Below are 17,242 nucleotides of genomic sequence, written 5' to 3' on the forward strand. Positions count from 1 at the left end.
CGCTTTAGATGTGCTATTAGGTACAATTCACAGAATTGCGGTATCACCTATTCTTGCTGAGTTACAGAGTTATAAACTTGATAGTTTCGTTTTCTGAAAATTTGCTATTTTTGCCAATTTTTAATAAAAAATTGACGACCTAAATCGAAAATTCGAAACCAACAGTCACTAGATTTTAAGTTTTTCTTTTAAATGCAACAAACCCCGTCAAATTTGGTGCTGTGGTTGCCGAGAAAAACGAATTCTCCTTTTACATGTATTTAGATAGGAGCACCCGAGCTAAAGCTTCCTCTTAAGAGGAAGCTTTAGCTCGGGCTCAACTCCGACGCGGCCTATTCAAATACATGTAAAAACGCAAAAACGTTTTTCTGAGATAACCCCTGGACCGATTTTAATGAAATTTGTTGCATTTGAGAGAGAAAGTTAAATTCTAGTGACTGTTGGAAGCGGAATTTTGATTTAGGGCTTGAATTTTGTTAAAATGATTTTCAAAAATTCAGAAGTCGGAAAAAAATAGAAGCACGAAGTTTACAAACTAATAGCTCTGCATCAAAAACAGATATCGCGATTCTGTAAACGTCATCCATTATACCATTCAAAGCGGACAAATTTGATATGTCATTTTACATCTTACGTGAATTTGTTACGTTATTTACGAGGGTTTTGCAAAAGTTATAATAACACATTGACACATTTATTGAGGTTCATGTGTAACATATCAATTTTGTCCGCTTTAGATGTGCTATCAGATACAATTCACAGAATTGCTATATCATTTTTTCTTGCTGGGTTACGGAGTTGTAAACTTGATAGTTTCGTTTTCTGAAAATTTGCGATTTTTGCCAATTTTTTATAAAAATATGACAACCTAAATCGAAAATTCGAAACCAACAGTCACTAGATTTTAAGTTTTTCTTTTAAATGCAGCAAACCCCGTCAAATTTGGTGCAGTGGTTGCCGAGAAAAACGAATTCTCCTTTTACATGTATTTAGATAGGAGCACCCGAGCTAAAGCTTCCTCTTAAGAGGAAGCTTTAGCTCGGGCCCAACTCTGACGTGGCCTATTCAAATGCATGTAAAACGCAAAAACGTTTTTTCTGAGATAACCCCTGGACCGATTTTAATAACGTTTGTTGCATTTGAGAGAGAAAGCTAAATTCTAGTGACTGTTGGATGCGGAATTTTGATTTAGGACCTGAATTTTGTTTTTAAAATTTTCAAATATTCGATTGTTTGAAAAAAAAAATAGAAGCACGAAGTTTACGAATTCATAGCTCTGCACCAAGGACAGATATCGCGGTTCTGCAAACGGCATCCATTAGATCATTCAAAGCGGACAAATTCGATACGTCATTTTACATCTTACCTGACTTTGTTACGTTGGTTACAAGGGTTCTGCAAAAGCTATATTTCCATATTACTATATTTTTTTATATTCATGTGTAACATATCAATTTTGTCCGCTTTAGATGTACTATTAGATGCAATTAACAGAATTGTATTATATTTTTTCGTTGAGTTACAGAGTTGTAAACTTCATAGTTTCGTTTTTCTTTTGAAAATTTTCTATTTTTGCCGATTTTTAATAAAAAATTGACCTAACTCAAAAATTCGAAACCAACAGTCACTAGATTTTAAGCTTTTCTTTTAAATGCAACAAACCTCGTCAAATTTGGTGCAGTGGTTGCCGAGAAAAACGAATTCTCCTTTTACGTGTATTTAGATAGGAGCACTCGAGCTAAAGCTTCCTCTTAAGCATGCACTTAATCTCCTGTTGTGCCATACGCCACATTGTTAATTTATAATATGTTTTGCATACGCCTAGTTCATGTACTACTAGTCCACCCTTTACTGAGAGGCAAGTACTTTGAGCGTAACATCCTTCCAGCTAAGTATCAAATTCATCAAAACCGCATTCGGCAAACAATCCTTTAGGTCAAGGCCAGCGAGCAGCCCGCGCCAGTGTAGCTCTGGACCAATGGGCCCCACCCTTGGCTTATTTTCTCTTTTTCAGTGAAGCTTTCCACACACGCACTATCGGTAAATAAAATTTTCTGTTGAATAGGGCTAACAAAGCATGAAGCGCAGCTTGCGCAAAGAAACCAATCGCGACCGAGACATTCGATCCGGATCGGGCTTGATTGCGATCAAAACTGCGCCGCGAGACACCCGTATTAATAAAAGGGGGTGACACCGGCGTTTGATCACAGAGCTCCTACAACCAACGGTTCGAGGAAACGTCGCGGACCCGTGCACTTGTTTAATTCGTACCGATTCTTTAAAACGTGGTGCTGGATGATTGCCGCGTAGCTACCGAATTACAGCTACAACTACCGAATTGTCTTCGACTTTAGCTCGCATACAAATGATACTAGCAACAACAGAGTTCAACGATCCTCGGACTTTCCGAGGGCACCGCTCCCGTCAGACAAACACGTAGCATGCACGTAGTACGTACAGTCGCGATCAATATGAAGGTGATCGCTCGAGCTGCGACCGGCGAGCCTTCCAAGCAGCATAGCGGCCGATTTCGGAACTGCGAAGATAAAAATTGCGCTGCCTTCTTCCCCTTTTACGCTCGTACAGGCTGCAACCGTCACCCCCAAGACTAACTCGACACATTTTTGTGTTTGTTACGGTTTCATGGCAATGATGTGTGCGCGTCCCTGCCTCATGCATACATTGGCTAACAATGACGCCTCTGTGCTATAGCTGATAAGGCAATCAAAATGAATTCGCAGGTTATCTCGTGAAGGGTGACGAAAAGCTGCGAGTTGCCAGATGGGAGTGACACCTGCTCAGGGAACAGCAAAAGAGAGAGAGGGAAGCTATCTGATGTTTCCCTCTTGACTGACGGTGATGACGTAACGTGGCGCTGCTCCTAGTTTCGGTCGCCGCTCGAGCGATCACCTTCAAATTGATCGCGACTGTACTCTGAATCACGCGCTTATGGTGCAGGCACCACCGCACGAGTCGACGGCAATGGCTGTTTAGCGAGGGGGGAGGGGGAATAAAAAGATAAATCTGCAATCATATTTTGCTCAACTACCCTCAGTCCAGTGTGTAGTAACTACCCTTCTTCGTCCTCGTCTATTTTAGCGCTGTTTTGTCAAGTATGCACGTTCACCAGCTGGCAGAAGTTTCTCTGCTACCTGTTTACTAAATGCGTTAGTAACAGACGCCGAACCACAGCCGCTTGACATCTGAAAGAAAAAAGAAAAAAAAAGGAAAGCTTGAGCCTAATCATGCAGCGAAACGGAAAAACTGCACACAATTCTTGTCCTACATCGTCGGGATCGGCTACTCGGCAAACTGGCCGTCGCTTGTGGGCAGCACAGATCTGATTGAGGAGAAAGCGCCAACGCTCGCTGCACATACGTGCGAAAAAGAAAAAAAATTACGCGAGCGCATGCAAATATCGAACAAAATTCGAATTATCTGATACTTTAATTTTGCTGACCTTGTCCCTGTAGCGCAGTGGATAGCGCGTTGGACTTCTAATCCAAAGGTCCCGGGTTCGAATCCCGGCAGGGATGCGCAAATTTTTTTTTTTGTTTTTTTTATGAGGGAGGGGTGGGGGGTTCGTTGTTTGCAGTCTTCCTGCCAATTTTTTAGTCGGCAAAAGCTTGCTAGGTCAATGTGGCTGAAATTACAATGATTTTTTTTTTAAGTTTTGATTGCAGCAAGAGGTCCACTAAATATATCCCATTGAGGCGCTGTGTCAACATTTGTCAACTCTAAATTCAAGTGCAGCTTATATAAAAAGTGAAACAAGAAAATCTGTTTGAAAGGTGCTGTTTAACATACCTTCATTTTGTCAATTGTGTAACAATGGCATGGCAGAAATGTTTTAGAAAAGTGTGGGAAATTGGATGTTGTGATGTTCTATGAAGTCAGCAGTAGGTACCTCCATTCTTTGAAGGTGTCTCAGAAGAAATTCCAAGCTAAATGTTCACATTTAGTTATTAAAATAAGGTTCCGTGAATGCGAAATAATTGCTTTTATTTGTCTCGCAAGCGTAACAACGCCCACTGTTGTCATACACATTTATGAATAACGGTGCCTCAAGTCACCTTCGCTAAGAGAGATGCAGTGTCCTTCACTCTGACATGATCAAAATTTCTCATTTTCCCAAGTATTTCTAAACATATGGAACCAAAAGAAGAAAGCTCAATAACGATACTATGCATCGAAGATATTTTTTCAAGAATTGTCTGATGTTCAGTTCGGTGATGTTCAGATGACAAATGGTAGAGAGATTTGCTTGCAGTTTTGAAGGTATAGAATTGTCTTAAAAATTGTTTCATGCAGAATGCTGCTACAAGTATTGTGGTGCAGTGTGTTAAAAAAAATTCCTAGCACTTTGGGACCACACGACAAGTGTTACCAGAAGCGTTATTCAAGAATAGCGCAGTGAAGTATGCGGCAATAGCTTCTGCACTAATGACACTGAATGCAAATCTCAACCACTGCAAAAATAAGTCAGTTTGCAGTACAATTGCTTCAGTGATTAAGTGGAGAAACTTCAGTCAGTCTTGGCAACGCATCGAATTCGCTGCTCAATGTGTAGCATTTTGTCATGCTTATTGCCTAAAAATTACAGCTTTTACCAATTTTACACAAGGTACAGTGCAATGTGCATATGTTACTCAATAGATTAACAATGAATGTGTCAAATATGACTTGCGCCTCACACTCAGCAAAGCACACTTGTGAAGAATTTGTTTATTGCATGCAATAAGAGGTGGGCAAATATAAACTTTCTCGAACACATAGTATAAGCAGCGAATATCAAATAGTCACACACATACACTGGCTGTTTGTTTTTAATCATAACAGAATTTTTTTTAATTACTTGTGGCATATAGCACAAATCTACTCATTGATCTGGATTACCCGAAGATGCAGACATTACTTAAATTGGAAGTCAAAATACATAATTGAGTAATGAAGAAAATTTCACTAATCAACTTTCCAATGAATTACTTTGGCGCACATATTGCAATATATACAAATTGAAGCCACTGATTTCACAGGGCACATCCACTTGGAACAAATTTTGGAACTAGTGCTACTTCTGAGGTAAGCACTGTCAAACTTGCCACAAAAATACACTGTTGTTCCACTTGCTTTTTAACAAAATATATTTTTATGCATTGAAGCTGAAAAGTTACTGGAACACCAGTGCATTTCATCACAAACTTTGGGAATGCATATTTCGAAATAGGGTGTCATCTTCAGAATTCATTCCAAGTGGATATCACTTTAAAAGTCACTGGCTACAATTAAGGTAACATGTGGCATAAAGTAATTAGTTTAAACGTTAATTAGCATTTTTAATTAGCAAAATATTCACTTTTATTTCTTGCACAGGTAATATCTTCCTCCGAGAGTAATCTAGCTCAAGAAGTAGAATTGGGCTACATGTCACAGGTGATTTTTTTTAAAATTCTGTTAACGTAAAGAAACACCCTTATTTAGAGCAGAAAAATTATGCTTGTATTGACTAGTGTAAAAAGCACAGCTAACTAGGGACAAGAGATCAGTTATAAACACAATATCACTAATTCTCATTAAAAACCCTGCCAAATAGCCTATCATCATCTTTATAGTCTGGTTGCAAACAGGCTTTAAGACAATGAATGGCTAGCTGTTGCATGACTAGCTTTCCAAAAACGCTAAATAAATGGTTGGGAAAAAAAGAATCTGAAGTTGAGAAAAATGAAAAAAAAAGAAACTGCTGAAGGACTTGTGTACCATAGACACATGCAAGGAAAGCATCACTGGTAGTAGCGTAATAAGATAATATTGCTACATTACTAGACTGCCAAAAATAGTAAATCACAGACTACAAGCTAAAGTCTCAAGTCGTCACAAGGTGGATAAGTAAAACAAGTTGCAAGATAGACATCTGGGTGTTTGCTGTACGTCATCATAAGGTATGCACTATAGGTTCACATATCCTTCATCGTTTTTCATAATGTTTTACATCCAGCATATATTTCAAGTGAGTGGATGGATGCTGTCCAATTATGCATGACATAGCTGATGATCTCATGTCCAACGTTCCTGTAGAGAGTTGTTGCATGGAGTCCAAACTCTGTAACCTTGGCAAAACTCACTGAGGAAACGAAAATCTTTTATTCATTTTGCAGCAGTATGCTTTTCACGATTCTGAAAATGCAAAAGAAGTTTGGTGAAACTTAAGTTCTCATAGGCAAATATAATTGACTCCTGAAGCAACATATGTGGAAATCGGCTGACTGGCAGTATGGGTGAGGAAGTAAAACTATTGCTTTTGAATTTATATACATGTTCTCTTCAGACAATACAGATATTTTATAAAAAAAAGTAATGTGCGCAGCAAACATCGTGTTCTTGCAGACATTCCTAGGCGAGGCGGACATACTTTGCCGCTAATAATGTGAGGTTGAGAGGACTAATTAACAGAAGTGCATTAACTATTTTATTAGTACCTTGGGGGCAGTTGGCTAAATGGCTAATCTAGAGGCAGTGACATTGTACTGACAGTTGAAGTAATGTAAAGTCCTCTCACCCGTTTTATTGAAGGCTCAACCTTATGGCCAGCGGCAAGCCGCCCTGATGGTGAGGTGAAAGACAATCTGGCTAACGCTAGTTACACGTTAGAAGGAACACTGTCAGTCAGCCCAAAGATGATGCAGCACTCTTTAAGGTTGACTAAGGCATGGAGTCGTCTTTTCTCGTCGGAATACTCCTTGATGGTGTATCCTCCTTTCAGCTGGTAGCGAATGAAAAGCTGGAAGGCATCTCTATTGGTTGTTGCAAAGCAGTCTTGCATGCCACGCTTGATGTCGTCCCATGGCTTGCTGTTGCCGAAGAACTCTGAACCGAAGAACCTGAACCTTACCCCTTCTATGTACTCGTTGAAGCGACTGACACGATCGCGCTGCATCCTTGATGCCTCAGCCGCCTTCATCTTGAAAAGATGAAGTCACTTGTCAACGGGGATGTATTCTTGCGTTCCTTTGTACTTCAGCATGTTGAGCGCAGGGAGAGGCCTTCGTCCTGCAGTGGACGTAAAATAGGCTGATGGTGATGATGATGTTGATGTTGAATGAAAGCTTCGGCATTTCCATGGCAGGTTGATGAAGTTGGTCCTGTCAACTTATGCAATGTCAGGCTGAGACGTGATATACTTACGGTCCTTCGTTTTTTTTTTGGGTAAAACCCGATAACCAATTTTGGCACCCCGAACAAACGAAAACAAGTTAAACCCAATCTCTCGATCCACGAATTTTGCCCTTTTGAAAAGGATAATAATAAATGGAGGTGTTACAAAATTAATTATTGCTGCCTACCTTTTGTGAAGCAAGTGGTCAATATATATCATATTATTATTAATATTAATGTACAAATATAGTATTTGCCTTGTTCTCGCTTAACACTCAAGTGAAAACCAGCGTATGTAAAGGTACAATATATTCAGTGCATGCCGGCCTTCAGTGAATGAAAGCTTGTAGCTTTTTTAATAGCCGCATTTAAATGAATACAACAATGATGCATTACATTGCATTTCCCGCACATCGCACAATGTAAACAGCGGTAATGCACCAGAAAGCTGATAAACACAGTGCTGACATTGCTGAGCATTGTGAACGGTAGTTGTGACGTTGAGACAATGTTTACCTAACTACTTTACGTTCAAAGAAGTATGACGACTTTGTCTAGTTGGTATTCCATTAATTTTGTTGCAAGAGAGTACGGATACAGGGACCCAGTAAAACAAGATGACAACAGACAAGGACGAAAAGCAGACAGGCCCCGTGCTTCCGGATGGACACAGAAATGCTACCAATGTATGATATACTGTATCTCTGTCAACAAGAGCTTCTAATATTAGAAAGCATCACACCTCCTGCGAAGCACACCCTGGTGAACTACTACTTGCACTTTTTTCCTGTGTTAAATAAGTGCTGAGAACAATGTAAAGAATGACCATTGCAAAACCTGTATCTATTCTATTTGTTGTTTTGGCTAATGTGGTTTATTTAAAATGCGATAATAATGCCTGACAAGAAGGATTTGTAGAGATCAGTTCATCACATAATTTGCGAGGAGCTATCTTTGCCATATTAATGTTCGTGTTGTTTTTTCACACACACATATAATCAGGGCAACACTTGAATTCTATCAACCAGGAGAACAGGCTAGCATCAGGAAGGGATATTCTACAATGGATCACATCCATGTCGTCAATCAGGTAATTGAGAAATCTGCGGAGTACAATCTCTATATGGTTTTCATAGATTACGAAAATGCATTTGATTTAGTAGAGATACTAGCAGTCATGGAGGCACTGTGTAATCAAGGAGTAAAGGAGGCAGACGTGAATACCTTGGGAAATATCTACAAAATTTCCACAGCTACCTTGTTTCTCCACAAGAAAAGTATAAAATTACCTATCAAGAAAGTGGTCATGCAAGAAGATAAAATCTCTCCAATGATATTCACTGCATGCTAAGAAGTATTCATGCTATTAAACTGGGAAGGCTTAGGAGTGAGGATCAATGTAGTTTATGAAGCCTGCGGGCTATTACAGCACTGCATATATATGCTGCACACAAATGATGCAGTTTCACAAGGCAGCTTTGTTGAACGCAAGCTTTTAGCAACTGCTATGCCACCCCTCAATGCGAAACAGAAAATTGCCCCTAACATTTATTATACTAAATACATTCTCAAGAACACGGTACAATGTTTCACAAAGGAACTTGTAGCCTTGACGACCATGAAACCAGAGCATTCAAGTATATACCATTTCAGGTGAATGTAAATAACTGATGCATCATGCCAAATTTATAATAAAATTCAGATGCCTCTGAAATAAAGTGTGCAAACCAAAACTTGCAAATACGTAGTGGCTCATCATCCACTGACAGCTGTCATTCTAAGATAGTCTTTCATGTGCCAAACTAGTCGCACAAACTTTATTAGTAGATGCATTTTTCAATCAACCCAGTGTGGCCAATCCTCCCTGTGGGTGCGAGCCATGTTTTGAGGTAACAAGAACAACAACTGCACAGCACCCAGATATACGAGGTGTACTAACAGGACAAACTGAGCAGTGCACAAGAAACATGGCGTGTTCTCCACACATTAAAGCACTGGTGTAACCACATTGCTGGCCATGTTAAAAAAGAACCAGAGTGTTAAATAAACACTATTTCAAGTAAGGTGTAACGAAAGAAATTATTCTGGAGTCCGATTTCTGAGAAAAACATGTTACCCTTATCTTATATTTTGTACCTAAATGTAATGTCATTCCCAAAACTAAGCAGCTTCTGTATTATAAACGTCTGCTTTCAGTTATCCAGTGCCCTACCATAAGCACAATAATGAAGCAATTAAAGGAACGGCATGCGTGACATATACAGTTCAACCCACTTATAACCATACCGGTTTTAACAATATATCGGTTATAACAATGAGAAGCTACTGCACCGTTGACTTTTGTATGTTTTCCATGGTGAAATAACCCGCTTACTACAATGCCCAGACGCTGCATTATTGGTTATAACGATGAAGTCTGGCTGCTGGGTGTCCGAGCCAGAAGGTAGTGAAATGCGAAATTCTTGAAATGAAGAAAAGAAAACGAGAAATTCGAGCCGCTGCACGATGGGCCACTGTTCCAACAGCCACCGCAGGTTCATTTTCTAGCCATCTCTGCACAACTCTCTCTCGTCGGCCTTCCACCCCTTCGAACATGAATGGGCTGCGCCCCATAGCTCTACGCCGCCCCACCCTCTGAAACACAAATGGACTGTGCCAACTGTGCCGCAAGTAGATTGTTCGTATGTTGCTCGCTGGCTCCTAATTCAGTGCAGTTCTGCGAACAGCTCAATCGCTCGCGTTAATTTTTGTTGGTTGTTTCGAAGTCGTTCCTGGCCATGCGGTTTCTCAACTTCGCTTGACTTGCCACCGAAATGGAACATGGCTGATCCACCCGTTGATCATTGGCAATGCACGCCGTTGCCGGTGAAAAGAAAGTGCACGGCTATAGATTTGGAAACTAAGTGCTTCTAACCGATAAGACGATCGCCGCGAACATACTTGCATCGGATAGCAACGGCGACGACAGCAGCAATGATGAGGTAGGGCAGGCTGCCTCAACGTCGTCCTCACAGGAGGCCCGGCATGATTCAGTCCCTCCGGGGCTTCATTTTCGCGAGGAACCTACCGCTGCACTACGTGGAGTGCTCGGATGCCTTGGAGAAGGATGTCGGCAAGCTTCACATAAAGCATGCATGGCCGACGGACATAGGCTTTCCTCATGCAAGCCAGTGACAAGTACGTGGTGAGATGCTTGTGACTATCTCTCCCCAGCATTTCTTCTGGATTTCTCAAGCTGACAGGCTGCCGCGGCCATCTTCTTGATATTTTGAAAAGGCCCCTTTTGGGGCCACCAAAGTGATGCCTCGTTGGTGCTCGCATATTGCTTTCCACCCGTGGCACCTCTCTGCAGTTGCTATAGCAGTGCCATTCTTTAACGCCAACAGCCGCGGCTTGTTACTTGCGATCGGAGCGCCCAGGAAGCAGTTAAACGAGTGAACACAATCAGCAGCTGGGCGGAGGAAGGTGGTGGGGAGGGGCACTAGCCTCCCTGCCTATATAGTTTTCTCATATCAGCTCTGCCATCGCCCTATTTTGATTTTTTCATGCAACCCGGTTATAACAATTATTGGTTATAACAATTAAATTTTCGTGGCACTTGAATAAAGTGGATTCGACTGCATGTACAGATATATGTAGATCTGCTGTGTGGTACCACATTGGGCACCTAGTTTTAATGGGTTGTAGACATGGTGAGACTGTCAAAAAAATGTTTTCCTTGCCTGAATCAAGTTAGCAGATTTAAAGGCAGTACCAAATGTTTATGTTGAATGTCAGCTAGGAACTCGTTCAGCAGAACCAATTCGCACCCAAGTGTTAATTCTCTCAGGAACTGGTGAGCCTCTGCGCAACAGCCACGACTCTCCAGCAGCACAATCGTTCGGAATAAGCGTCCTCATTTGCATCGGCCCCTCACGTTTGAGACTTCAAAAGTGCTGTTATGCATTACATTTGGACGGAAATGGCTTTTCATGATGTGCATAGGCAAAAACGATGGCGGCGTCTATAGAGCTAGAATAGCTTAATTAAGCATAAGGCAAAATCGTGTCAGCATATGTGTCCCAACTGCGTTTGAGGCCAGATGTGTCAAAACCAGTGATGGATGATGGTTTGATGCATAGCAATCTATGCAAACAACGACACAACAGCGCGGTCGTTGCACCCTATGCCTTACCGACGACAGGCGAGAGCCTTGCCGCTGAATGTGCCGACGCGTGTGCTGTAGAGACTGGGGACGGAATTATTGTCGCCACTGTATACATTCATCCCGGAATGTCAAAGAAGGACCTTGGAAGACATTATGTTCAACACATTTGGGTGAATCCTCCTGGTGGACCCCAAACCCATCGTCATTGTGGGTGACTTTAATGTCAATGTGTCTCGTCCCGATGGAAAGTAGTTCTTGCCATTTCTCTTGGAAAGGTTCAGTCTTCAATGTCAGACCAAGACCAATATCTCCACGATGCGCTGTTGGATGTGTGTAGACCTAAAGTTCGCTAAGAACATCTTCAGTGTCGTCACAGAGCCCATACCAGTTTATCATAGCGACCGTAAAGCCATGATTATTGTGGTCACTAGATAATGGTAAATACAAATAAACATAACGTGCATATTTCTTTTATATTGTTTTGTTTTATATTATTTATAGTTATATACAGCTCCGCTGGTCATCCACCTTCAAAGAGTGAAACGGCTCTGAATTCTAAATTGTGAATTCTTAAGTTGAATACGATCTGAATAGCAAATACCATTCGATTTGACTATACAGGGTGTCTACCAAGTTGACATTTCCAAATTCCCTGAGTTTTCCAGGTTTTCCGTGAGTGCCTTTGCGAAATCCCTTGAGTGACACAGAACTTCGTTTTATGTCAAGACAGGTTGACACCATGTCACCTGATGCTGTCACTCCCTAGTAAGCATGTTAAATAAGAAAAACGACTTAATCCAGTTTGAATAGTAACGAGCAGTGTTTATTTTACTCAAAAAGAAAACAAAAGGGCAGAGTTAGTAAAATGCACAGCAAATAAGATATCTTAAAAAAGAAGGGTAAAACCCATTGCAAATCGAGCCAAACATTCTCAAATACGAATAAAAAGGAGATGCACATAGAAGCAAATACTTTCGAATGTGAGCTATTTCTATCAACTGATAGCAAGCTCATTGGTATGAGGCCTGAACTTTGTCCCAAGTGAGATTCTCTCAAGCTTTAGTAAGTCAACCTCGACTGTCCTGACATACTCTCAGCCTGCACACAAAGCCTCAGTGTTGCATTTCACTGCTTTGAAGAGTTTATTTTGGTTTGGATGAGGGACACCTGCATGTCGGCGTCAGCCAACGCTTTGCTTTTTGAGCTCAAGCTCCTTCAAAGAAGCGGCGGCACGCTTCCTTTCCCATTCACTCCTCAATGCGTAAGTCATTTCTATTCTTGTCCTCGTTCTGCTGCGCATTCACCCCGTGGACCATTTGAAGCATCCTCTTAGTCACTTGTATAGTCAACGTCCAATTTTTCGGAATCCTTAGGGGCTGCAAAAACGTTCAAAAAAATGAATGCATGCCTTTTACTGCCCTTAAAGGCTCAAATCGCCACAGGCACATCCCAAAAAGCTCTGAAGGCCTGCTAGTACACATATTAGGTATATAGGTGCTCGTACTGCGACAGGAGATGGCCGGTGCATGCGTGTATAATTAAGGCATACATACCGTGTCCAGTGACAATTGCCCCTTCCCATGCTTATTATGCGTCACCACAATACTTTCACGTATGCTTCATTGTGTAACACTGCCATACTGAGGCAAAGCTCACTTTCGGAAACCGGCATTATGCAATGTGTTGTGCTTTGCAAGCTTCGAAGCCAATCGCGAGTACCACAAAGGCGGAGTCGGTACCATTGCTCACAGCGGCCTTTCAATGAAAAGTCTTTCAATGAGAAGTCTTTCAATGAAAAATATGGCATAGAACGGCAAGAAGCTTAATAGCGAACATCGAAGCAGCTAGGCCTAGCGTTGCCGCGGTGGTGGCTACAGATGCCAGCGAATCTGCGTGCGAGAGGGCCGGTTCAAGCTAGGCAGCAAGGTAATCAAAATGGTGGCAGTGGTGGTGGCTTTGATTAATGCCGTTTCGGACCTGTGGTCACAGCAAAAAGCCAGAAAAATCGGACGGCGAAGGGTTCTCGCGTCCGAAATTTCAGACATTCATCTACAGTGACTCTATGGGGTATGTGGTAGTGCTGCGATGCAGTCCGAATTATCCGGCGTCCTGAAAGTCAGTCGTTGACAACTACTCCAGTGGACGATGCGGTGCCAAGGAGGACTCATTACGATTACTCTGTTATTCGAGCTGGCATTACCACGACTTTCGTTCCCTTTCAACAAAATAACTGCTCATTTTCCCTGATAGAAGCGCACATTCCCTGGGTATTCCCCGAGTATTTCCAGACTATTCAAAATCCCTGAGAATTCCCGGTTTTCCCGGTTGGTAGACACCCTGACTATATGTTCCTCCTTCATTTCGCCTGCTGGCACGTTGAAGGAGATCGCCAGACAAGCCACGGGAGATTACATTGGTAAATGCTTCCTAGTCTCCCTGATTCGGTCTGAGTACACAGGCAATATATTTTCCTCAACACTGTTGCTCATATTAACGTCCAATAACTGCCTTGATTCCTTTTCTCAAAAAGTCGATTGATTCACCTGGGGCTGGTGCAGCTTTTAAAAGAAACACACTTATTCCGGTTGGGAGTTTTCACTTTTTCAATCAGTGCATTCAGAATATTTGATAATTTTTCTCTCACACATATGTTGTGGATATATATATATATATATATATATGTATGTATGTCTACCTACCCTTAGATTTACCCAGAAAAGCATTGGTCATCTGCATCTCTTTGCACCACGCAGTTGATAAACATGGCTTATTTCACTATAATTTTGTTTTCTTTGATCATTGTCCCTGATCAATATTCCATCAACAAGAAGCATGTGTAAAATGACACGATGTCAACAAAATTTTGTTACGTAGCTTCATGTTGCAGATAGGCAGCTTCTGTGGCAAAAGTTACGTGTTACTTTTAGAAAAAAATGTAAATATAGCAGTTCACCTGGCTAAAACTACAAAGGGTACTGGCCAACAAGAGTCGTGGGTGCACCAAAGCAAGTAAAACCATAAAAATTTTACTGCAGAGACTTTCTGCAAGAAAAACTGGGCGTCCGCCCAGTTTTGCCCAAAGTGAGGAGCATCTCTTAACAAATCCAATTGATTATGCACAATACGTGGAAACAAGGCAGTTTATTTTTTGTTCTTTAGGCATATAACGTACAAAACTCTTTTCACATGTAGTTAGGACCACACCAGATATCAAAAAGCTAACATCATGTGAAAAGAGACAACACATAGCACTAACTGTTTGATTCTCAAAATAAGCAACAAAAACTAAAGAGGCAAAGCGGCGTGTCTAAAGCATGCTTACTAGGACGACAAATATGCATTATTTTTTTTGTGAAATGACTGGTTGTACGCTCACACAACCCATGCCTTTAAAGCCAATAAATATTTATTGTATGCATTCATTACAGTAGTGCTTCATTATTGCCACCTTGTCAAATGAAGGGTGGCAACCGTACATGCCACAATGTATTGCCAAATTGCTGCCAGTCTTCGTTTTGAAAATTGTTGCCTTGCTCATGATGCTCGTCATTAATGCCAGCATCCTGTATGCTCCACATACGTTCCACAAGAAAGCAGTACTTCATATGTGACACCTGTGTGGCACTCCATAAATTGTCCAGCACAGTTCTTCATGCACACTGCCTGTTCCCGATTGTGCCTGCTCCGAACACAGTTCACAAAGCTTGAGGCACATTGATCACACAACTAGCCCGAAGCTACACACTTCCAGAGTTCCATTAAATTCACTCGTACAAATACAGGCAAGTGCTATACTGAAGCACTTGCCCAGTCAATGTAACAACACAAAATGCAAGAAACTGAAGTAGTTTATTTTCAAAAAACAATTCATTGCAGCATAAAAGTAACAAAAATCTTCAGTGACTTTTTAACAAGACCTTATTTCACAGAATTGCTCAGCTTACCAGAGTAATCCACAGAGCTATTTCGTACTTGTTTGAGATGGTGATGACGGTCCTTGCTCTGCAGTATCAAGCTGCTTGAGAAGACGAAATAAGGCAGCTGCTTCCCTGATTCGGCTGAACTCTATGCAAAAGGCCTGAACTTCAATGAAGAGATCCTACAGAAAAGAGGCAGGTTTCAAACATCTAGCATGTTTACATGAGACACTGCAGTGTCTAAAACAGGTACAACATAATGTAGCGGAAACGTCACTCATGTAAATTAGAAAAAGTCATTTGAAAATGCCCACAACAGAGCTCCATGTGTTTGTTCAACGTGATTCAGAAACTAGTAATCTATCAAAATATCAAATTCAAAATTTTTTCATTCACACTAGCAACCTTGTAAATTTGAATAATTCATGCCAAAGCACTGAACTCCAAGGTAGAAATTCTACAAAAAGGATGAAGTGGTTACTAAAACAACTTGCGTGTTTTCATCATCTAATTCACCCGCTGCAGTGGTTCAATGGTCTGCTACAGAGCAGAAGGTTGCGAGATTAAATCTGGTGGTGGCTGCATCACTCATGTACAGAAAAGCACAATTGCATGTTCTCAGTACATACGATTTCTCCGAAAATACAGTTTTTCTTGTACGTCTTTTTAATATCCAGTTCAAACGCTCAAGTGTACTCATTCACATATATGTCGGAACACCCAAGGTGGTCAAAATTAATCCCGAGTCCACCTGTACAACATGCAGGCAAACCATGCTTTGTGGAAAACTTCGTAGCGTCCAATGACACTAAAATGAAACACCATATGGTTAAGCTGCGTAGGTAAATTACACTGCTGCACTATTTATTTGTAAAACTAAAGAAAAAAAAGAAAGCAGCAAGACTTTAGTCATTTTCTTTGCTAGTAACCAATATTTTGCCAAAAAATAAATGAGAGTGTAATCTTGAAAGGATACTTCACCCATCTAAACTAGTTTAGTGTAGCTCTTGAGTGTCCATTTAACACAAAAATGACATAGTAGTGGTACTACCATAAATGAGAGGCGAAATGGAGACGAAATGCAAAAGTGCTTGTTTACCTTGGCTCAGCTGCACAATAAAGAACACCAGGTAGCCAAAACTTATCAGAACATCATGACGTCCCTCAGTAACACAGTGCAGCTTAGGACCTTAAGCATAAAAATTTATTGTCTCATTCTAGAAACTGCAGTAAAGTTAAACAGGTGGTGCTACAGCACCACCTGTTTTCACTGACTTAAGGGATTCACCCAATCGTAGCAATTGCTACAAAGGAAACCCATACAGATTCCTTGAAAAAAAAGGTCTTGCAGTTGAAGAAAAATTTGTCCTGGTCCGAGACTTGAACCCGGGAGCACCGCCTTTCCGAGACAGCCACTCTACCATATGAGCTAACTAGGCGGCTAGCAGATGGCAGGGCGAAGTCGAATTTGTTAACAACTCGAAGCAAAAGCAAGATTTTGAAGTTATAGTTCTGTGGGAACCCGCAAGGTGGAGAGAAGTAGAGAGAAAAGTTGGGTTTCCTTTGTAGCAATTGCTACGGTTGGGTGAATGTCTCATTTTCCCTTAATTAACGACTTCTCTCCACCTTGTTGGTTTCCACAGAACTGTTGCGTTTCACTGACTTGTTTTTCAAAGTTCTAAAATAAACTCTCCAGTACTTCTGTTAACTCTTTGATAAATTGAAGCAGATTAAAGATATTTTAGTTCTCCACTGATTCAGTGTTTTTTCATTAAGCTAAATTTTGGTACAAGAACAGGGCCAGTATTCAGAAAGCTTATCATATGCAAGTGCATTTTCTTACTGCCAGCACCTACCAGACAGGTTCCAGCCACTCTTGAAGACGGTGTATGTATGTGATCCGTCTTATATCTGTAACGGCCGTTTGTCACTTCGCAATGCCTTGCCGGGGTGGTCATTGCCCCTTGCTCCAGAAATCCAGGTTACCTCGCCGTGGGGGGTCATTGCCCCCTGCTCTTTCTTAGAA

General features: G+C 41.2%; 1 protein-coding gene and 1 non-coding gene across 5 annotated transcripts in view; one reads left to right on the forward strand and one right to left on the reverse strand.

Moving 5' to 3' along the window:
• The first annotated feature begins 3,463 nt into the window (after positions 1 to 3,463).
• TRNAR-UCU (transfer RNA arginine (anticodon UCU)) lies at positions 3,464 to 3,536 on the forward strand. Its single transcript has one exon. It is a non-coding gene; the product is annotated as a tRNA-Arg (tRNA).
• An 11,593-nt stretch (positions 3,537 to 15,129) lies between these two features.
• The window catches only part of Not11 (CCR4-NOT transcription complex subunit 11), a 37,902-nt gene continuing 35,789 nt past the window's right edge, over positions 15,130 to 17,242 (reverse strand). For all 4 annotated transcript variants that reach the window (XM_072286079.1, XM_050192264.3, XM_055061603.2 and 1 more), the window contains one exon: positions 15,130 to 15,398. In XM_072286079.1, the coding sequence (XP_072142180.1) occupies positions 15,261 to 15,398 (138 nt within the window). In that variant the 3' untranslated portion in view covers positions 15,130 to 15,260. The remainder of the gene's footprint in view (positions 15,399 to 17,242) is intronic.

The sequence above is a fragment of the Dermacentor andersoni genome, chromosome 1, assembly GCF_023375885.2.
Source record: "Dermacentor andersoni chromosome 1, qqDerAnde1_hic_scaffold, whole genome shotgun sequence".
In the NCBI taxonomy this organism is placed as follows: Eukaryota; Metazoa; Arthropoda; class Arachnida; order Ixodida; family Ixodidae; genus Dermacentor; species Dermacentor andersoni.